The sequence below is a fragment of the Macaca nemestrina genome, chromosome X, assembly GCF_043159975.1.
Source record: "Macaca nemestrina isolate mMacNem1 chromosome X, mMacNem.hap1, whole genome shotgun sequence".
NCBI lineage: Eukaryota > Metazoa > Chordata > Mammalia > Primates > Cercopithecidae > Macaca > Macaca nemestrina.
Genome location: NC_092145.1, coordinates 62,534,947 through 62,553,293, shown reverse-complemented (window position 1 = coordinate 62,553,293; position 18,347 = coordinate 62,534,947). Strand labels below are relative to the sequence as shown.

The following is an 18,347-nucleotide window of genomic DNA, read 5'->3' as shown; positions in this document are numbered from 1 at the left end:
TGTTCCAATTCAAAGATGCAGTATTCATAAAAAATAATTTCAAGTAGGCTTAATCAAATACTCTTAATTTGTTTAGTCCTCGTCCAGTAACTGCAATATCATTGTCCCATGATATTGTGTCTCTTCTTCCAATTGTCTGTTTTTCAGACTTTAACAGTGATATACAGTTGTTGGGATTTTAATAAATAATAATTTGATAATCTTTTTAAAATTGTCATTCACTTTTACAGAGAGAATTTCCTTATTTAAAATGTGTGTTTCAAATGATGGGTAAATTCATATTAGGTAATGAATAATTTTTCAACCCTTTGAAAGAATGAGTTTGGCACTTTTTTGACAAGTGTCACTTCATATAGTAGAATAGTTATGCTACATAATTGTATTAATATAATTAAACCAATTTTGGATACCTGCATATATTCTTTAAAAATACTTGGATAGGAATAGTTAGTTTCGAAGTATAAAGTTAATGAGTTAAAAATAAATTACTTTGTTGGTGAGGATATAGAGAAATTGGAAAACTCATATACCATTGGAGGGAATATGAAACAGTACAGTTGCTTTGGAAAACCGTCTGGCAGTCACTCCAACAATTAAACACAGAGTTATCATATGACCGAGCAATTCCACTCCAAGGTACATAAACAAAAGAAATAAAAAGATACGTTCATTCAGAAACTTGAGATGCATATTTATAGCAGCATTATTCATAATGGCTAAATGTGCAAACAACTCAAATGTCCATCAACTGATGAATGTTTAAACAAAATAATGTGTGTGTGTATATATGTGTATAAATATATATATATATGAATAACATTTAGCCATAGAAAAGGAATGAATTACTGAAATATGCTACAATATGGATAAATCTTGAAGCTATTATGCTAAGTGAAAGAATCTAGTCACAAAAGACTACCTATTATAGGACTCCATTCCTATGTGCAGAACAGGGAAATTTATAGAGATGGAAATAGTAATTGTTTAAATTTGGGAGTTGAGAAATGGGAATATAAGGGGTGATAGATCAAAGATATGGTGTTTCTTTTTGAGATGATGAGAATGTTCCAAAAATTGACCGTGGTGGTGGTTACAGATATCTGTGAATATAGTAAAAACACTTTGAATTTACCCTGTAAGTAGGTGAATTGTATGGCATGTGAATTGTGTATCAGTAAAGGTGTTAAAATAAATTACCATTAATAGTAGCTAGCACATATATAACTCTTACAAATGGCAGCTACTGTTTGAGTTAATTAATTTATTTAATGCACTTGACAAATATTCTGAAGTAGGAACCCTTATTTCTCTATTGTACACATTATAGAACTAATGCAAAAGGGTAACACAGGTAAAGTGGTAGAGCTAGGAGTTGAACCTAGGTAATACGGTTCCAGAATTTATGCTTGTAACTAAGATTCATAATTAATTATTATACACTGGCTCCAATTATGTATAATTATATAATTAAAGCATAGAGGAGTATAGCTTATTCTTTTATTAAGCCTATAAATATTTATTCCAGGTATACTTTGTGCCAGGTACTTCTATAGGCATTGAGGATACAGCAGTATTCCAAAATCCAAAAGTAAAAAAAAAAAAAAAAATCCTTCTGCTATGGAACTTAAATTCTTAAATTTTTAAGACTATAAACTTTAAAATTGAGTAAATTTGGTTTTAAACCTCAGCTCTGTCCCTTGTAAGTAAAGCAACTAGGTAAGTTTCTGAACCTCTTTGATCCATCTTTTTCCTACTTGTAAAATGAGAATAATAATTTGCCCACATCATAGGGTCAATGTAAGAATTAAATGAGATGTTACTTGTAAAGCATTTACTTAAATGCTTAATAATCTATAAATACAAGGTGATGATGGCAATGGCAGTGATGACTGTATTATCAATGCTACTGTAATTGTCACCATCATTATTATCATCATCATCAATAAGGGTAGTTAATGCCGTGGATGTAGTGCCTCCTAAAGTTTGTTTTAATAAGATTACACAGCTACTTGGGTGTGGAACCAGGACTAAAAATTGAATCTTCTGATATTGAATGTCATGTTATCTTTATTGTTATAAAGATACTACACAATTTTTATGCTAGCCTCAAATTTAACAAGAAAATAAGACAATAGAAATACCTAGGTGTATTCTGATAAATTTGTTATTTTAAAGAGGTCATTTACATTTTAGAAAGAAAATAGTCAATAAGCAAACATTGAGAATAAAATTTAGGTTTATTGTTATTTTTATTACATTTACCAGTGTCTTTTCTTTAAAACCACCAGCACTCTAAGTTGATAACTGAATAAAGTTCTGAAATATAATGTCTACCCAAAGTAAACTGGGTCATGATACTTATATTTATTTAAAAGAAGTAAAAATTAAGTTGGCTTTAAGTTGTAATATTTTTCCTCAGACATAGGACTTATGTATTTAATTTTCAAGTACAGGTTGGAAGAAGGTATTCCACATGGAATAACAACCCGACTTCACAAGCTTCTAGTTTGTCATGTTACACACACACACACACACACACACACACACACACGCACGCACACATGTATGCGCACGTGTATATGAAAAGCTTCCTTCTCTACTTTCATCTGTTCATTAGACAAATACGTATTGAGGATTTTCTACGTGTTCACAGTGATAAATATTTTCATTTTGACCATGACATTTAGAAAATGTACCATAACACTTCCAGTCCTGCATAACACTGCCAACATCATTTTGATAAGTATTTTTAGTTAAATCTTGACCATTATCGGACATCTCAAGTTGATATTGCACCGGGTTCAGTGAATAAATATTTAGGGATGATCTTTTTTTTTTTTTTTTTAATTGGATGAGGTTTTAGTCAGCTTTTAAAATAAATCTGTGCTCAGTAAATGCATTGTTTCTGGAACATGTTCTATTCTACTCTGTTTCTACTCAGTCGACAGAGTAGTGACTTGGGATAAACTCTATTGTCTTTATCCTCCAGAAGGTTTCTTCCACTTTCGGTTACCCTTGTTTAGAGACATGAATTCCCTGACTTCCCATTCCCATCTAACTTCCTTTACTCTGACATTAATCTTAGTGGTCAAAAGTCCCTAATGCTTGTGTTCACAAGGATACACACTGTGTAACCAGCAGGAATACACAAGAAAGATGTACTTGAAACCAGAATGAAGATAGCAACTGTGCTTTACACAGGTAAGAAAAGAAAAAAAAAAAAAAAAGTTATAAACCTGGAGACAGGATAAAGAAGGAGCGTTTTGCAGACAGACTGCACAAAAGCAATACTCCTAGATTATAAATCTTTCCTTGACCTCACTCTTCTACATATGGATATGTAGCTTTCCCAGCACCATTTATTGAAGAGACTGTTTTTTCCCCAGTATTTGTGCTCGCCAACTTTGTCAAAAATGAGTTCACTGTAGGTGTGTGGATTTGTTTCTGGGTTCTCTATTCTGTTCCATTGGCTTATGTGTCTGTTTTTTGCGAGTATCATGCTGTTTTGGTCACTACAGCTCAGTAGTATAAATTGAAGTCAGGTAATATAATTCTTCTGGTTTTGTTCTTTTAGCTTAGGATGGCTTTGGCTCTTCTGGGTCTTTTGTGATTCTGTATAAATTTTAGAATTGTTGTTTCTCTTTCTGTAAAGAATGTCATTGATATTTTGATAGAGATTGCATTGAATCTGTAGACTGCTGTGAATAGTATGGATATTTTAACAATATTGATTTTTCCAATCCATGAACATGGAATATTTTTTTAATTTGTGGTGTCCTCTTCAATTTCTTTTATTAGTGTTTTATAACTTTCATTATGGAGATCTTTCACTTCTTCAGTTAGGTTAAATTCTGGATTTTTATGTTTATGTGTGGCTATTATAAATGGGATTACATTTTTTATCTCTATCTCAGATTGTTTCCTGTTGGCATATAGAAATGCTACTGATTTTTGTAGGTTCATTTTGAATCCTACAACTTTACTTAATTATCAGTTCAATAATTTTCTTGTGGAGTCTAGGTTTTCCATATATAAGATCATATGATCTGCAAACAAGGTTAATTTGACTATTTCCACTCCAATTTGGTTCCCCTTTATTTCTTTCTCTGGTCTGATTGCTCTAGCTAGGACTTTCAGTACTATATTGAATAACAGTGGTGAAAATTGGCATCCTTGTTGTGTTCCAGATCTTAGAGAAAAGGCTTTCAGTTTTTTTCTCATTAATTATGATGCTACTTGTGAGTCTGTCATATATGGCTTTTATTCTGTTGATGTATGTTCCTACTATATCCAGTTTTTCAAAGGTTTTTATCATGCAGGGACATTGAATTTTATCATCTGTTTTTCAGCATCAATTGGAATGATCATATGGTTTTTGTCTATCATTCTGTTGATACAATGTATCACATTGATTGGTTTGTGTACATTGAATCATCCTTGTATCCCTGGAATAAATCCCACTTGGTGATAACAAATGATCTTTCTTTCCTTTTTTTCCCCAACTTTTATTTTAAGCTCAAGGGTGTATGTCCAGTATATGCAGGTTTGTTACATGGGTAAATGTGTGCTATGGTGGTTTGCTGCACAGATCATCTCATTACCTAGACAGTAAGTTCAGCATACGTTAGCTATTCTTCTTGATGCTCTTCATCCTCCCATCCCCAACCCTTTGACAGACCCCCATGTGTGTTGTTCCCCACCCTGTGTTTATGTGCTCTCATCATTGAGCTCCCACTTGTAAGTGAGAACATGTGGTATTTGGTTTTCTGCTTCTGCATTACTTTGCTGAAGATAATGGCTTCCAGCTCCATCCATGTCCCTGAAAAGGACATGATCTCATTCTTTTTTTTCCTTTTTTTCCCTCTGCTTTTTTCAAGCAGAAGGAATTTCAGCCTGTGTATTAGTCCATTCTTTCAATGCTACGTAGAAATTTCTGAGAATGGATAATTTATAAGGAAAGAGGTTTAATTGGCTCATGGTTCTGCCAATTGTACAGGAAGCATAGCAGTTTCTGCTTCTAGGGAGGCCTTAGGAAACCTACAATCATGGTGGAAGGCAAAGGAGGAGTAGCCCTTCACATGGCCAGAGAAGGAACAAGGGAGGAAGGAACTGCTACAGACTTTTATAATAACCATATCTCCTGATAACTCACTATCATGAGAGTAGCACCAAGGGGATGGTGCTAAACCATTCATGAGAACTCCACCCCCATGATCTAGTCATGTCCCATCAGCCCCCACGATTCAACAATGGGGATTACATTTAGACATGAGATTTGAGTGAGGGCACTGATCGAAACCATATCATTCTGCCCCTGGCCTCTCCCATTTCAAAATAAAATCATGCCTCCCAACAGTCCCCCATGTCTTTTTTTTTTTTTTTTTTTTTTTTGAGACAGAGTCTCGCTCTGTCGCCCAGGCTGGAGTGCTGTGGCCAGATCTCAGCTCACTGCAAGCTCCGCCTCCAGGTTCCCGCCATTCTCCTGCCTCAGCCTCCCGAGTAGCTGGGACTACAGGCGCCCGCCACCTCGCCCGGCTAGTTTTTTGTATTTTTTAGTAGAGACGGGGTTTCACCGTGTTAGCCAGGATGGTCTCGATCTCCTGACCTCCTGATCCGCCCGTCTCGGCCTCCCAAAGTGCTGGGATTACAGGCTTGAGCCACCATGCCCGGCCTCCATGTCTTAATTCATTCCAGCATTAACTCAAAAATCCGAAGTCCAAAGTCTCATCTGAGACTAGGCTAGTCCCTTCTGTCTATGACCCTGTAAAATAAAAGACAAGTTAGTTACTTCCAAGATCCAATGGTCTTACAGACACTGGGTAAATACTCTCTTTCAAAAATGGAGAAATTGGCCAAAAGAAAGGGGCTACAGACCCCATGCAAGTCCAAAATACAGCAGAACAGTTATTAAATTTTAAAGCTCCAAAATAATCTCCTTTGGCTCCATGTCTCACATCCAGGAAATACTGGTGCAAAGGGTGGGCTCCCAAAGCCTTGGGCAGATCTGCCCCTGTGGCTTTGCAAGGTTCAGCCCCTGAGGCTGCTCTCATGGACTGGTGTTGAGTGTTTGTGGCTTTTCCAGGCACAGGGTGCAAGCTGTTGGTGGATCTACCATTGTGGAGTGCAGAGGATCATGGCTTTCTTCTTACAGTTCCACTAAGCAGTGACCCAGATGGGACTGTGTATTGTGGCTCCAACCCCACATTTCCCCTTTGTACTGCCCTGGTAGAGGCTCTCCATGAGGGCCCCACCCCTGGAGTAGGCTTCTGCCTGGAAATCCAGGCTTTTCCATACGCCCTCTAAAAATCTAGGCAGAGGCTCTCAAGTCTTAACTTCTGCACTCAGTGTACCTGCAGGCTTACCTCCATGTGGAAACCATGAAGGCTTATGTCTTGGACTCTGAAGCAGCATCCTGAGCCCAATTTAGCTATGTCTGGAACAGGAGACACTGGGATTCAGGGAGCAGTCTCCTGAGGCTGTGCAGTGCAGCAGGGTCCTCATCACAGCCCTCATCACAAACCATTCTGTTCTCCTAGGTCTCTGGGCCTGTAATGGGAGGAACTACCATGAAGGTGTCTGAAATGCCTTTGAGATGATTTCCTCATTGTCTTGGCTATCAACACTTGGCTTCCTTTCAGTTATGCAAATTTCTACCATCAGCTTAAATTCCTCCCCTGAAAATTGAGCTTTTTTTTTTTTTCCCCCCCCACATGGTCAGGCTGCACATTTTTCAAAATGTTATGCTCTGCTTCCTTTTAAAATATGTTTCAGTTTTATGTCATTTCTTTGCTCACATGTAAGAGCATAGGCTATTAGAAGCAGCAAGGCAACATCTTGAATGCTTTGCTGCTTAGAAATCTCTTCCCCCAAATACCCCAAATCATCACTCTCAAATTCAAAGTTCCTCAGATCGTTAGGGCACAGTCACAATGCTGCCAGGTTCTTTGCTAGTGCATAATAAAGGTAACCTTTGCTCCAGATCCCAATAAGCTCCTCATCTCTGAGACCTCATCAGTTTGGCTATCTGTGTCCATATCACCATCAGTAATTTGGTCACAACAATTTTACAAGTCTCTAGGAATTTCCAAATTTTCCCTCATCTTCCTTTCTTTTTCTGAGCCCTCCACACTCTTCCAACCTCTGCCTGTTACCGAATTCCAAAGCTGCTTCAACATTTTCAGATATCTTTGTAAAAATGCCCCACTCCTAGTACCAATTTTTTGCATGAGTCCATTCTTGCATTGCTATAAATAAATATTGGAGACTGGATAATTTATAAAGAAAAAAGTCTTAATTGACTCACAGTTATGAAGGACGTATAGAAAGCTTAGTGGCTACTGCTTCTCAGGAAGCCTCAGGAAACTTATAATCATGGTGGAAGGCAAAGGTGTAGCAGCACTTCACATGTTTGGAGAAGAACCGAGAGAGAGAAGAAGTTGCTACACACTTTTAAAACAACCAGATCTCATGATATCTCACTCACTATCATGAGAACTGCAGTGAGGGGATGGTGCTAAACCATTTGCAGGAACACCATTTCCATGATCCAATTACTTCCCATCAGGGCCCACCTCTAACAATGGGGATTACAATTCATCATGAGATTTTGGTGAGGACACAGATCCAAACCGTATCACCCTTTATCTGTCACAGCTGGTAATGCTCTGAGTCTCACTAGAAGCCAGCAAGTGTCAGTATCTCACCCAAGGCCCTTGATATAGTACTTGGGTATCACTGCTGGTTATTCAGGGCCCAAGGGCTCTTCAGTTAGCAGGTGATAAATGCTGCCTGGATTGGGTCCTCTCCTTCAAGGCAGCAGATACTCTTATTTCCCAAGGTGTGTCTAGAAATATTGCTGAGGAGTTAGGCCCTGGAATGGGTGCCCCACAGCTGTGACAGTTGCTTGTCTTCCTCTGTCTGAACTAGTTTCCAAGATGCAAGACAAAGTCCTCCCCATTCTTCCATTTCCTCTCCTCAAGTGGAAGTGGTCTCTTGTGGAGACATGGGCTGTGTGGCCTGGGGTTAGGGGATCAGTGATGCCAGCTCTCCTTTATCCTCCCCAGCTTGTGTCTCAGTAGGTTGTGTGCCCCTCAACCCACTGTCTCTGGGCCTAATTCAGCATTAGGACTCACCAAAGAGTTGCAGTCCTTATGGCTTAGACTGCCTTTCAAGTTTACTTGAAGACACAGAGTGCTGTAGCTATAGGTGGCGATGATTGCAGGAACTCAAGTTTGTACCACTAGGATTGGTGATTCCTCTCTGGCTAGGGCTGATTTAAATGCTCCCTCCGTGGGAGGGTGTCAGCTGAGTTTTTTCTGGTTTTCCTTTCTGTTTAAACAAAACAGCACTGAGTTTGGTGCCTCACAATTGCCGTGTTCTCCCTCCTCCAGCACCCAGAGATGCTCTCTGCATCATGCCTCCTCTGCCTGGGGTTGGGGAATGGTGGAGTCAGCGATTCAGGACTGTTTTTTTTTTGTTGTTGTTGTTTTTTTTTTTTTTTTTTTTTTTTTTCTATTGCTCCAATGCCTCTTTCAGGGATACATAGTTAAAATTAGGTATTATGAGGGCTCACCTGATTTTTGGTTCTCATGAAGGTGTTTTTTCTGAGTAGACAGTTGTTAAATTGTTTTCCTTGTTGGGGCAACTATCAGTGAAATTTTCTATTTTACCATCTTGCTCTGCCTCCACTCTCTCATAACTTATTTTGGACACTACATTCTGTCCCTCTTTTACATTAGTTGCATGCAATAGCTCTGTCAATCTAGAAATTTAGATGCAGTAAGGGAAATATTCACCTATTGGTAGTAAGTGTTAGAATTTATTCACACCAGGAGGTTAATAAGAACATATGACACTCCATGACTAATGTATATTGTGCAAAAACTGAGCCAGTAGACATTCAGATGCATTAACTTTTATGCCACTCCTCACTATATATAATTTAATTTGGACAATTATTTTGTTAATTTAATGTTGCCTGTTCAGGGCCAGTTTATAAATAAGAGTATAAAAATCCATATCTCTATGAAAACAGCAGTTGCTTTTCATCATGTTTTTTTCTCCTTGCAGCATTGATTTTTTTTTTTTTTTTTTTTTTTTTTTTAGTGTTTCTATAATCAAATTGGGTATCAATTTACCAAGCTACTTGCCTGCTTGCCAATATATTTCTGTACTTTCTTTTCATTCTAATGCTTGTTTAGTAGACATGCACTAGAAGCTACTCATTTGACAGATTTTGTTGTGTCTATGTGGTGTGGATAAATGCAAAGACTATTGTGTTAATATTTCCCACATTATCTATTTTAGGCTTTTCTCAATAGAAATTCTCAAACAAGGGCAAAAGTAGCACAGCATAAGCAATTCTCTTAATGAAAATATACAATTTAGGGAAATAAACACATTCTGGAGTTGTTCTTTTTCAGTAAAATGAGAAGGAAAGGAAATGCTCACCCCAACTTCTTCATTAGCTTAAATGTTGGTTAAGTCATTAACTTCTTAATAATTCATGAAATACTTTACCAAGATAGATGTGTTTCACATTTTTAGATTTTCACTTTGCTCACTAAAAATTTTAATGCTTTTGGATTGCTTTGTGATAAATGGTGAAACATTGAACATTAATCTATTGTGATTGTGAAAGTAATTTATAATGAAACTAACAAAAAGATCCTTTGTGTTTCTATAAAACAGAAGATTTTTTTTTTAATGTTATATTCTTAGATATGGTTAAAGTTTTGGTGATGTTATAGTCCTTGAGATTATTTCTTTTGAAAAGTTAAATACTTTGATCTATTGTTTAAGTATATCATTCATAATAAAGAGAGATATAAGTAGTGATTGTTTAAAGACAGAAAAATCCAAGGACACTTTCTTGGAAGAGATTACTCAAGGCATTATCCTCAGGCTATGACTTCACAGAAAATTAAATTCTATCATTCAGCCATTGATGGTTGAATTTAATCGATGCAGAGAGATAATAAGAATATCTTGGGCTAAAAATAAACACTCGAAGTGGAAGGACAAGAAGCATACTTTATTTTCTTGAATAATAGATTTGTGCCTATATCTGAATGCTTACCTCAATTTCAATTTTGTAAACTCAAGTTACATTAAAATGACAGAAAAAAATATACTTTCTTGGTCTGGGAATAAGCTGCTGGATTAAGAAAAAATAAATATAGAGAGAAAGCATGCATCCTCTTACTATGTTGACTCCATTTCTCTTAGTATTTACCCTTATTTCAGATTCAAGCCTACCCTCTTGACAATTTTCTGTGATTCTTTGTATTCAAGAAGACTCTATAAGGAACTTTTGCATAACTGTAAAAAGAACGGGGAATTAAGATAAAGATTGCGGAGAACAGACTTTTGGGAGTATCATTAGCTAGACATGTTGACATTTGATTCACTTTTAATTCAGTAATTTAATTCTCTACAAAGGAGAACGAATCCAAAAGGACAAATGTTCTATATGTTTCTGGTATCTTAAAAAGTAACTTAACCTGTCTCCTGAAAGTGGTTGAGGGAGAAAAAAAGTCTTAAATAAAATGAAAAGAATGACTTCCATGATGGTATTAAAAAAGATTTAGTTGAACAGAGTTGATTTAAAATGCCCCTATGAACAACAGAAACTATTGATTTAAAATTCAGCAATAGTATCCCAATGTTGTATAAACATTTCTTATGTTTACCCCCAAATCATGAATTTTCAATGAGCCTAGCTTTTCTTGTTTCAATTTAAAAATGTGTTTATGTTTGAAATAAAGACACATTCATTAAAAATGGATAGAAAGTAAGTGACATCATAACAGAATATCTAATTGGAAGGGTGCCTTTTCTTGGTTAATGCATAAGTCAGCTAAGCTTATATTTTTTATGCCAATTGAAATTTGTATGTGGCTCTTCATGTTTTTGCACAAAATTTACAATGCTGTTACATCCCTTTACTCAAACCACTGAAGAATGTAGGAGACGAAAGTAGTTTCAGCAGAAAAACAAAACTGTGTACTATTGCACTGGGAATGTTGACATGCTTTTTAAAAAAAAAAAAAAAATGTATTTGCAGTAACCAAATTTGAGCTAATTTTTGTTTTTGTTTTGTTTTATTTTCCTTTGCTTCCCTTGCCTCCATTTTATCCTAAATCAGCGGAAATCCGAAGGGAAAGGGGCAGGAAAGGTAAGACTGCAAATTTCAAAGAAAATTGATTTTGAAATGTTGTGTTTATACTGTGTGAAGCTACAGTAGTTAGTCCATGGAGTTAAAACTGTAAGTACTTAGGATAACATATGTCATGGTTCTACTTTAAAAGAGTCAAGCTGAGCTGTTTTCACATTTTATATCACACAGTTCTGGAAACAATTTTGAGTCTCATTTTATTTTATTTTCCCCCAATACTTTCTTTTCCCACGATGCCAAAACAACATACTGTTGACAGCATCACTTTGTGAATGTTCTGATAATACAGTTATTTTGTGATAAATGCTAGCAATAAAAAAGGAACCATTTTAGTGTTAATTCACATTTTAGCAGTGACAGCAGAAAGTTAGTGAATACAAATCATGATATTTGATAGGGTCACAGTGAAGAATTATATAACTAAACATGGTTAATCAGCAAAATGATGATCTCAGAGAAACTGGACTTTGGAATGTCATCCTTTAATGTGAAAATTTTAAGTTCTGCTCAAGTATAGGCTGGTGCAAAAGTAATTGTGGTTTTTGCCATTAAAAGTTACCGTAAAAACCACAGTTCCATTTACACCAACCTAATGTATATGAACAGTTCAGTCTTCTAGAAAAATTTATGTTTCTATTGTTAAACAAATAAACTATCTCATATATGTTGTTAAATAACTTCACTAGTTAAACTGCACTACCACTAAAAATAAAGTTTTCCAGTTGTTTATTAACATTTCTTTCCTAGCATTTATGCCTTAGTTTCTTACTATGTTTTGAGGTTTAAATAAATGAATTTATCTTAATTTCTGATGAAAGACATTTTGGATGTTAAATTCAGTAAGCCTTAAATGCTATCCATATTAGGCACCAGAATCTTACCTTTGCTGTTGCTAGGTTAAATATATATAATTTTAAAGATAAATTATCTTATTCTAGCTTAAGAGACTAAACTTTATGTTTGAAAAAGCACTTGCCAGAGAATGGTCTAAGCTATGCCGGAAAGTAATCTGTTCACCTTAGATGTCTTTATCAAGTGTGAGAATTAATGGAAAATGGAGTTTGAATACAATGCCAAAAGGGATTTTCATTAATGTTTGAGAGATAAACTAAACTAACAGCATCAGAGAGTTTTAAATCAATATATCTTTCGAAGTGCTTTCAAATGCCTATCTGAATCACACTGAGTATCAGTGTGGCCTTGGAGTGATGAATTTTTGAAAGTCAGCTCCTCCCAGAAGACAAAAGTTCATAGACAAGATCTCCAATTAAAAGGAGGGAAGCAAGGGTAGTAAAATGTCACTGGCTGCTACTATGTACGGTGTGATTATATGTGTATGTGTGTGTGTGTGTGTGTAAAATATGTGTATATATATTATATTATGTGTATATTTAGAGAAAGCGAGAAAGAATGAAAGAGAGAGGAGGTCTACAGATTTTGGGATTTTGTGTTCTAACATTCTTAACCATTCTGGTGAATTGGGAAATGAACTTGTGGCTCAGTTAGTTCAACATTGAAATTTTGAAGAAGATTCATATTGGAAATATTTTTCTAGCTCAGTGAATGTAAATAAGGACATGTCTTTGTTTTAAAAGTTAGGATCCTGCATATGGAAGTCTGGGATGAACCCATGTTCCAGGTCAGGAAACTCCTAAGTCATGACATTTCAACATAAAACACTTCAATATGTAAATAATCAATAGAAGGACCAATGGAAAAAGAGGTTCTTAGTGAAGACAATTTTTTTTTTTTTTTTTTTTTGGTCAAATAAAACAAATCTAGACAGACATAGAGAGAGACTTTGTTCAGAAGAAAGAATACTGCAATAGGGAGAAGGTTATGACTTTAAAAATCTGCAAGGATCTCAAAATTCAACAGAAAAGGCTTTTCTTTATAAGGTCAAGAAGGGCAAGCAAGCAGAGATAAGCAGAATCTTTTTTGGAGGTAGAGCATGGGATATCGCTCTGTTGCTCAGGCTGGAGTGCAATGGCACGATGGATCACAGCTCACTGCAGCTTTGAACTCCCGGGCTCAACTATTCCTCCCACCCCACCTCCCAAAGTGCTGGGATTACGTGTGCGAACCACCGCACCCGGCCAATAAGCAGAATCTTTAAAGAGGAAGCTGGACCAACAAGAGAGTGGGCTCAAAAGTGTCTGTTGTTATCTGATTTCCTGAGAAGCTAATGGTTGGGACATATTCCACTTTTTTTAGTGGTTGCTCAGGTTTGGTGTCAAGCCAAGCTCAGGGGCCTGTGGGAAAGCGAAAAACCTGACAAAATTTGGGTAAAAACAAAGCAGAGGGTTAAAAATGGGCAACTGTGAAAGTTTATTATTTTTTTCAGTAGCTTTTTAATAATAAAGTAAGCATAATAAAAAAAAAAAAACATACGAATCTGCTTACTCTGTTCCAAGGACTCTATGTTTGTGCATGTGTGTATACATATACATATGTGTGTGTATGTATGTAGGTATGCATACATATATATAGGAATGTGTATACACACACACATATATATATATATACAGTTAATCTTCACAATAATCCTTTAGGCTATTTTACAAATGAGGAATGGTGATACATTGAGCTTAAGTGGCTTGCCTAAGGTTACAGAGCTCACAAGTAGAAAAACCAGGGTTTGAATTCAGGCAATCTGTCTCCAGAAATTCTCTCTTTAAAAAGATAACAACTTGGAATCGTAAAATAAATAATCCCTTTATTTTAAAATAGTGTTTTTATTGTGTTTTAGTAGTAACATTTAATATATTTAACATTATAAAGACGCTAAAGATGTTTCTGGAATAGTAATTTTTAAAAAGTTATTTCCGTCAACTACAATAATGCTACAGACCCATCATTAACTCATTTTTACTAGTCTATATACATCCCATACATTGCCTAATATAATACGGTTAACGTATACTATGGAGATTAGGTCTGTACTCTGGTGTCCTTTATTTTTGGTTCATTGCATTTATGTATACCTTTTGAAGGGTATTTTGGATATTAAATTCACGAAGCTATAAACTTTAAATATATTAAGTGTCAGAATATTCATTAACTTGGGATTTATTGCAAATGTTTCTATAAAAAGTTAAATTAATTTCTTGAACTCCTGAACTTCACCTTTTTAGTCTTTTTATGAATTATAAAATATGGCTTTTATGTTCAGTTTAATTCAGAGTATGGGAAAGTATAAGGTTCTTGCATTTGTAAAAAAACTAAGGCAACACATTATCTTAGCTAAGAATGAAGTATCTAGATGAATTCTTTATCTTTTAGTGTCTAAAACATCAAAGAAGAAGATAATTTCTCAATGATTTCTCTAGATTTAAGTGTAAATGACTTCAAAGTACTCACCAAATAGGACCTATATTTGGATTTGAAATCAGAGGTTTAAGTTACAAAGATAGACACTTTTTCTACCCCCTCTTAAAAGATTATGTTATATTTCGTAGATAAGCTAGTGGTAATCACAGCAGAAAAAAAGCAAATGCCACATGTCATAGTTCATTCATTCTTTAACCAGTTGGTATCCATGTGGCTAATTACTAATTAGGAGGAAGAACAGATTTCAACACATGGCCACCTGTGATTGAATAGTGTAAGCAGTACTTCTTTTCTTTTCTTTTTTTTTTTTGAGACGAAGTCTTGCTCTTGACCCCAGGCTGGAGTGCAATGGCACGATCTCGGCTCACTGCAACCTCTACCTCCCAGGTTCAAGCAATTCTCCTGTCTCAGCCTCCCGAGTAACTGGGATTACAGGCGCCTGCCACCAGGCCTGGCTAGTTTTTGTATTTTTAATAGGGACGAGGTTTCACCATGTTGGCCAAGCTGGTCTCGAACTCCTGACCTCAAGTGATCTGCCCACCTCAGCCTCCCAAAGTGCTGCGATTACAGGCATGAGGCACCGAGCCTGGCCTACTTATTTTCAAGTAAAAAAAGAATTATAATTTTTTGAACCTTGTTAATAGTTTTAAAAATTTCCTTGCATGAATACAAACTGGTCTTTTTATTCAACCTACCAGCTTTCCCTTATTTAACATTAACCTGAACATTCATGTAGACATTTTTTTCAAGATCCCTTCCCAGTTTGGCTTAGCCTGAGACTAAATTGCCCTTAGGGTTTTCACAAATGGCCAGTCTTGTTAAAGAGAATGTTCACCAAAGTGCTAAACTGAATATGGCAGAAACAGAACTGACTGAGATTCTCCGAGGAGTATATTTCTGATTTCTTTATATCCGCCTGAGGTAAATTAAAAAGCGGATTCTTTTAGGCTCACATAACGGATAACAGAAAGAGTAGCTATAGTAACAAAGCAAGTAAAAGCAAATCTGTCCATTCTCTGTCATTGGACAGATCACTGGCATTTGTGTAGTTATTTGCTCCAAGGCTACATAAAGATGAGGGGGCCAATGAAAATGTTTGATCCAACATATATTAAAATACCCATTTTGCTGGTGTCTCCAAGGTATTTCTTCATCTGCTGTTTTGTGCAATAGTACAGACATGTTTGGAGGTTCCTGCTTCCGAAATTCTCCTAAAAGCATAATTTAGAATTTTGAATGCAGAATGGCACTATCTTAGCTCATTTTCTGTTGCTATCACAGAATACTACAGACTGTGTAATTTATAAAACAAGAAATGTATTTCTTACAGTTCTGGAGGCTGGGAAGTCCAATATCTAGGTACCAGCATCTGCTGAGGACCTTCTTGTTGCATCATAACATGGTGGAAGGCATCACATGGTGTGAAGGCAAGCGTGTGTATCAGTTTAGGTGTCTCTGGTACTTATAAAACTACTAATCCCAGCATGGGGGCCCTACCCTAATGACTTTATCTAATTCTAATGCCCCCACAAAGGCCCCACCTTCCATCATGTGTGAATTTGGAGATTACATTTCTAACACATAAAATTTGGGGGACATATACAAACCATAGCAGTAACATTGAGATTTTTTCAGTTATCTAAATAAAACAAATTCTAATGGCATGTTTCTGAAGAGATACATTCTCATATCTTATTTTAGAGAAGGATTATTTTCCCACTTTACTATTTGGAGTATTATGATCTAGCAAATGCATGAGGCTAAATCTGCACGATTATAAATACTATTTCTTTTGTTTCTTTTGCCAGTTTTCCATACTAAACATTCAGTTTAGTGTTATTAGTTTTTTTTTTTTTTTTTTTTTTTTTTTTTTTTTAAGACAGAGTCTCACTCTGTCACCAAGCTGGAGTAGAGTGGTGTGATTTCAGCTCACTGCAGCCTCTGCCTCCCTGGTTCAAGCAATTCTCCTGTCTCAGCCTCCCGAGTAGCTGGGATTACAGATATGTGCCATCATGCCCAACTATTTTTTGTATTTTTTAGTATAAATGGGGTTTTACCATGTTGACCAGCCTGGGTTTCATTAGTATTATGAAAAAATAAATCACACTAAGAGCTCTAATTTAGCATTATCACCTAAGGAAATTAATTTCCCTTTATCCTACATATGTTCCATGGCTATGCGCTTCTAGGGACATTATACTTCAGGTACACTGTGAGGCCTTTTGTAGGGTCTTAACAGCTTCTTGCTTTGGAATAGATTATTTATTTAACTCAATGGTAATGACTGAAAATTTGGTCAGTGGCAAAAAATGTCAGATAATGTAAAGGACACTTTGATCTTTTGGGATTCCCCATCTATGCTAGTTTCATGCTTGTTCAAGACTTATACTTACTGGCCAGGCGCAGAGGCCGATAAGACCAGTCTGGCCAACCTCGTCTCTACTAAAAATACAACCTGGCATTCAGTGTTACAACTGTTAATGTAGCCATCACCACAGGTGAATATCAGGTTTGTTTTACATCTTTGTATATTACATTTCTCAATTCTGTGATTCTTACATGTACATATGTGCATTCCCTGGATCTTATATTCATGTGATTTCAAGGTCTCCATAATTTTGAACATAGTCCTCCCTTTTTAAGATCACAAGTTTATTAACTGCTTTATATCATCCTGTCTGGTTAGCTAGAGCTTTCCATTCAGTAGGTTCTCCAATTACTCAGTCCCTCTCCATTTTACCCACTTGATAAAATTTCTTCCTGGTTATATTTATCTCTCCATCTCATCATTGTTATCCTTGGTTTCTCTGTTTGGAGTTCCAGTTTCCAACTGTAGATTACCCTTGCAGAATGTATTATCCATAGCCACTGAGCGCATTTAGGTAAAAAAATAAAAAAAACAAAAAAAATTATACTGAAGGTTTAGCTTACTACACGTTAATAGCACTAAGTTTCAGTTGGGATCTAGCTATTGTTCTGAAATATTTTTATTTTCCTCTCATTACCTTTCTATCCCATGCTTTGAATGACTTTCCCAACCTTTTCAACTATTTTCAAATTTCTTTCACAATTTCCAAGGCTGAATTACCAGCAGATTACTTTAAATCCTACTATCCTAAGATAGAAACAATTTTTGTAACCTCAATATATTTCTGAGTTCCTTTCTAGCCTCTCATTTATTCCCTCTGAAATCTTGAAATATCTAGCTCTTTAGTCTCTTCCTAAATGCCACTGCCCTTTTATATTTAAAAATATGTAAAAGTCATTTGTTAATAAAAAAATATATAAAATAAAAAGACTTCCTCTTAAGTCAGCTACCCTTGCTAGATATTGATGTAATTCACTACTAAATTGAGGGGCTCATCTCCCCCCTACTAACTACATTTTCTCACCACATATTCCTTGCTATAATTAATTATATTCCCCTCCTGATTAAAGTGGAATCCTTTTATAATTTGGGCAAGATTTTCTGCTTCCTACATCCCAAACTTTCTGTTACATTTGATATTTTAACCACTGCTTTTCTCTCGATTTTTCTGGAAATTTTTCTTCCATAAAACCTTCTGTGATCTCTTTTACTCATTTGTATATGTAAATATAATATTCACATCTAGATTATAACTTCATGTTCATTAAGTACATATTTCCTCTGTATCTTTCAATTCCTAACTTTTTTTTTTTTTTTTTTTTTTTGGCATTTGCTCTGTTCCCTGGCTGGAGTTCAATGGTGCCATCTTGGCTCACTGCAACCTCTGCCTCCCAGATTTGAGTGATTTTCTTGCCTCAGCCTCCTGTTCCGAGTAGCTGGGATTACAGGTGCCCACCACCAAGCCCGGATAAT

The 18,347-nt window shown here is 35.9% G+C and overlaps 1 protein-coding gene across 4 annotated transcripts in view; it reads left to right on the top strand.

Annotated features, from left to right (window-relative positions):
- Nucleotides 1-18,347, top strand: part of LOC105487992 (protocadherin 11 X-linked) — a 789,315-nt gene that overhangs the window by 442,281 nt on the left and 328,687 nt on the right. For 2 of the 4 annotated variants that reach the window (XM_011751643.2, XM_011751641.2), the window contains exon 5: nucleotides 11,147-11,176. The exons of the other annotated variants lie outside the window; for them this stretch is intronic. In XM_011751643.2, the coding sequence (XP_011749945.2) occupies nucleotides 11,147-11,176 (30 nt within the window). The remainder of the gene's footprint in view (nucleotides 1-11,146; nucleotides 11,177-18,347) is intronic. 4 annotated transcript variants of the gene reach the window in all.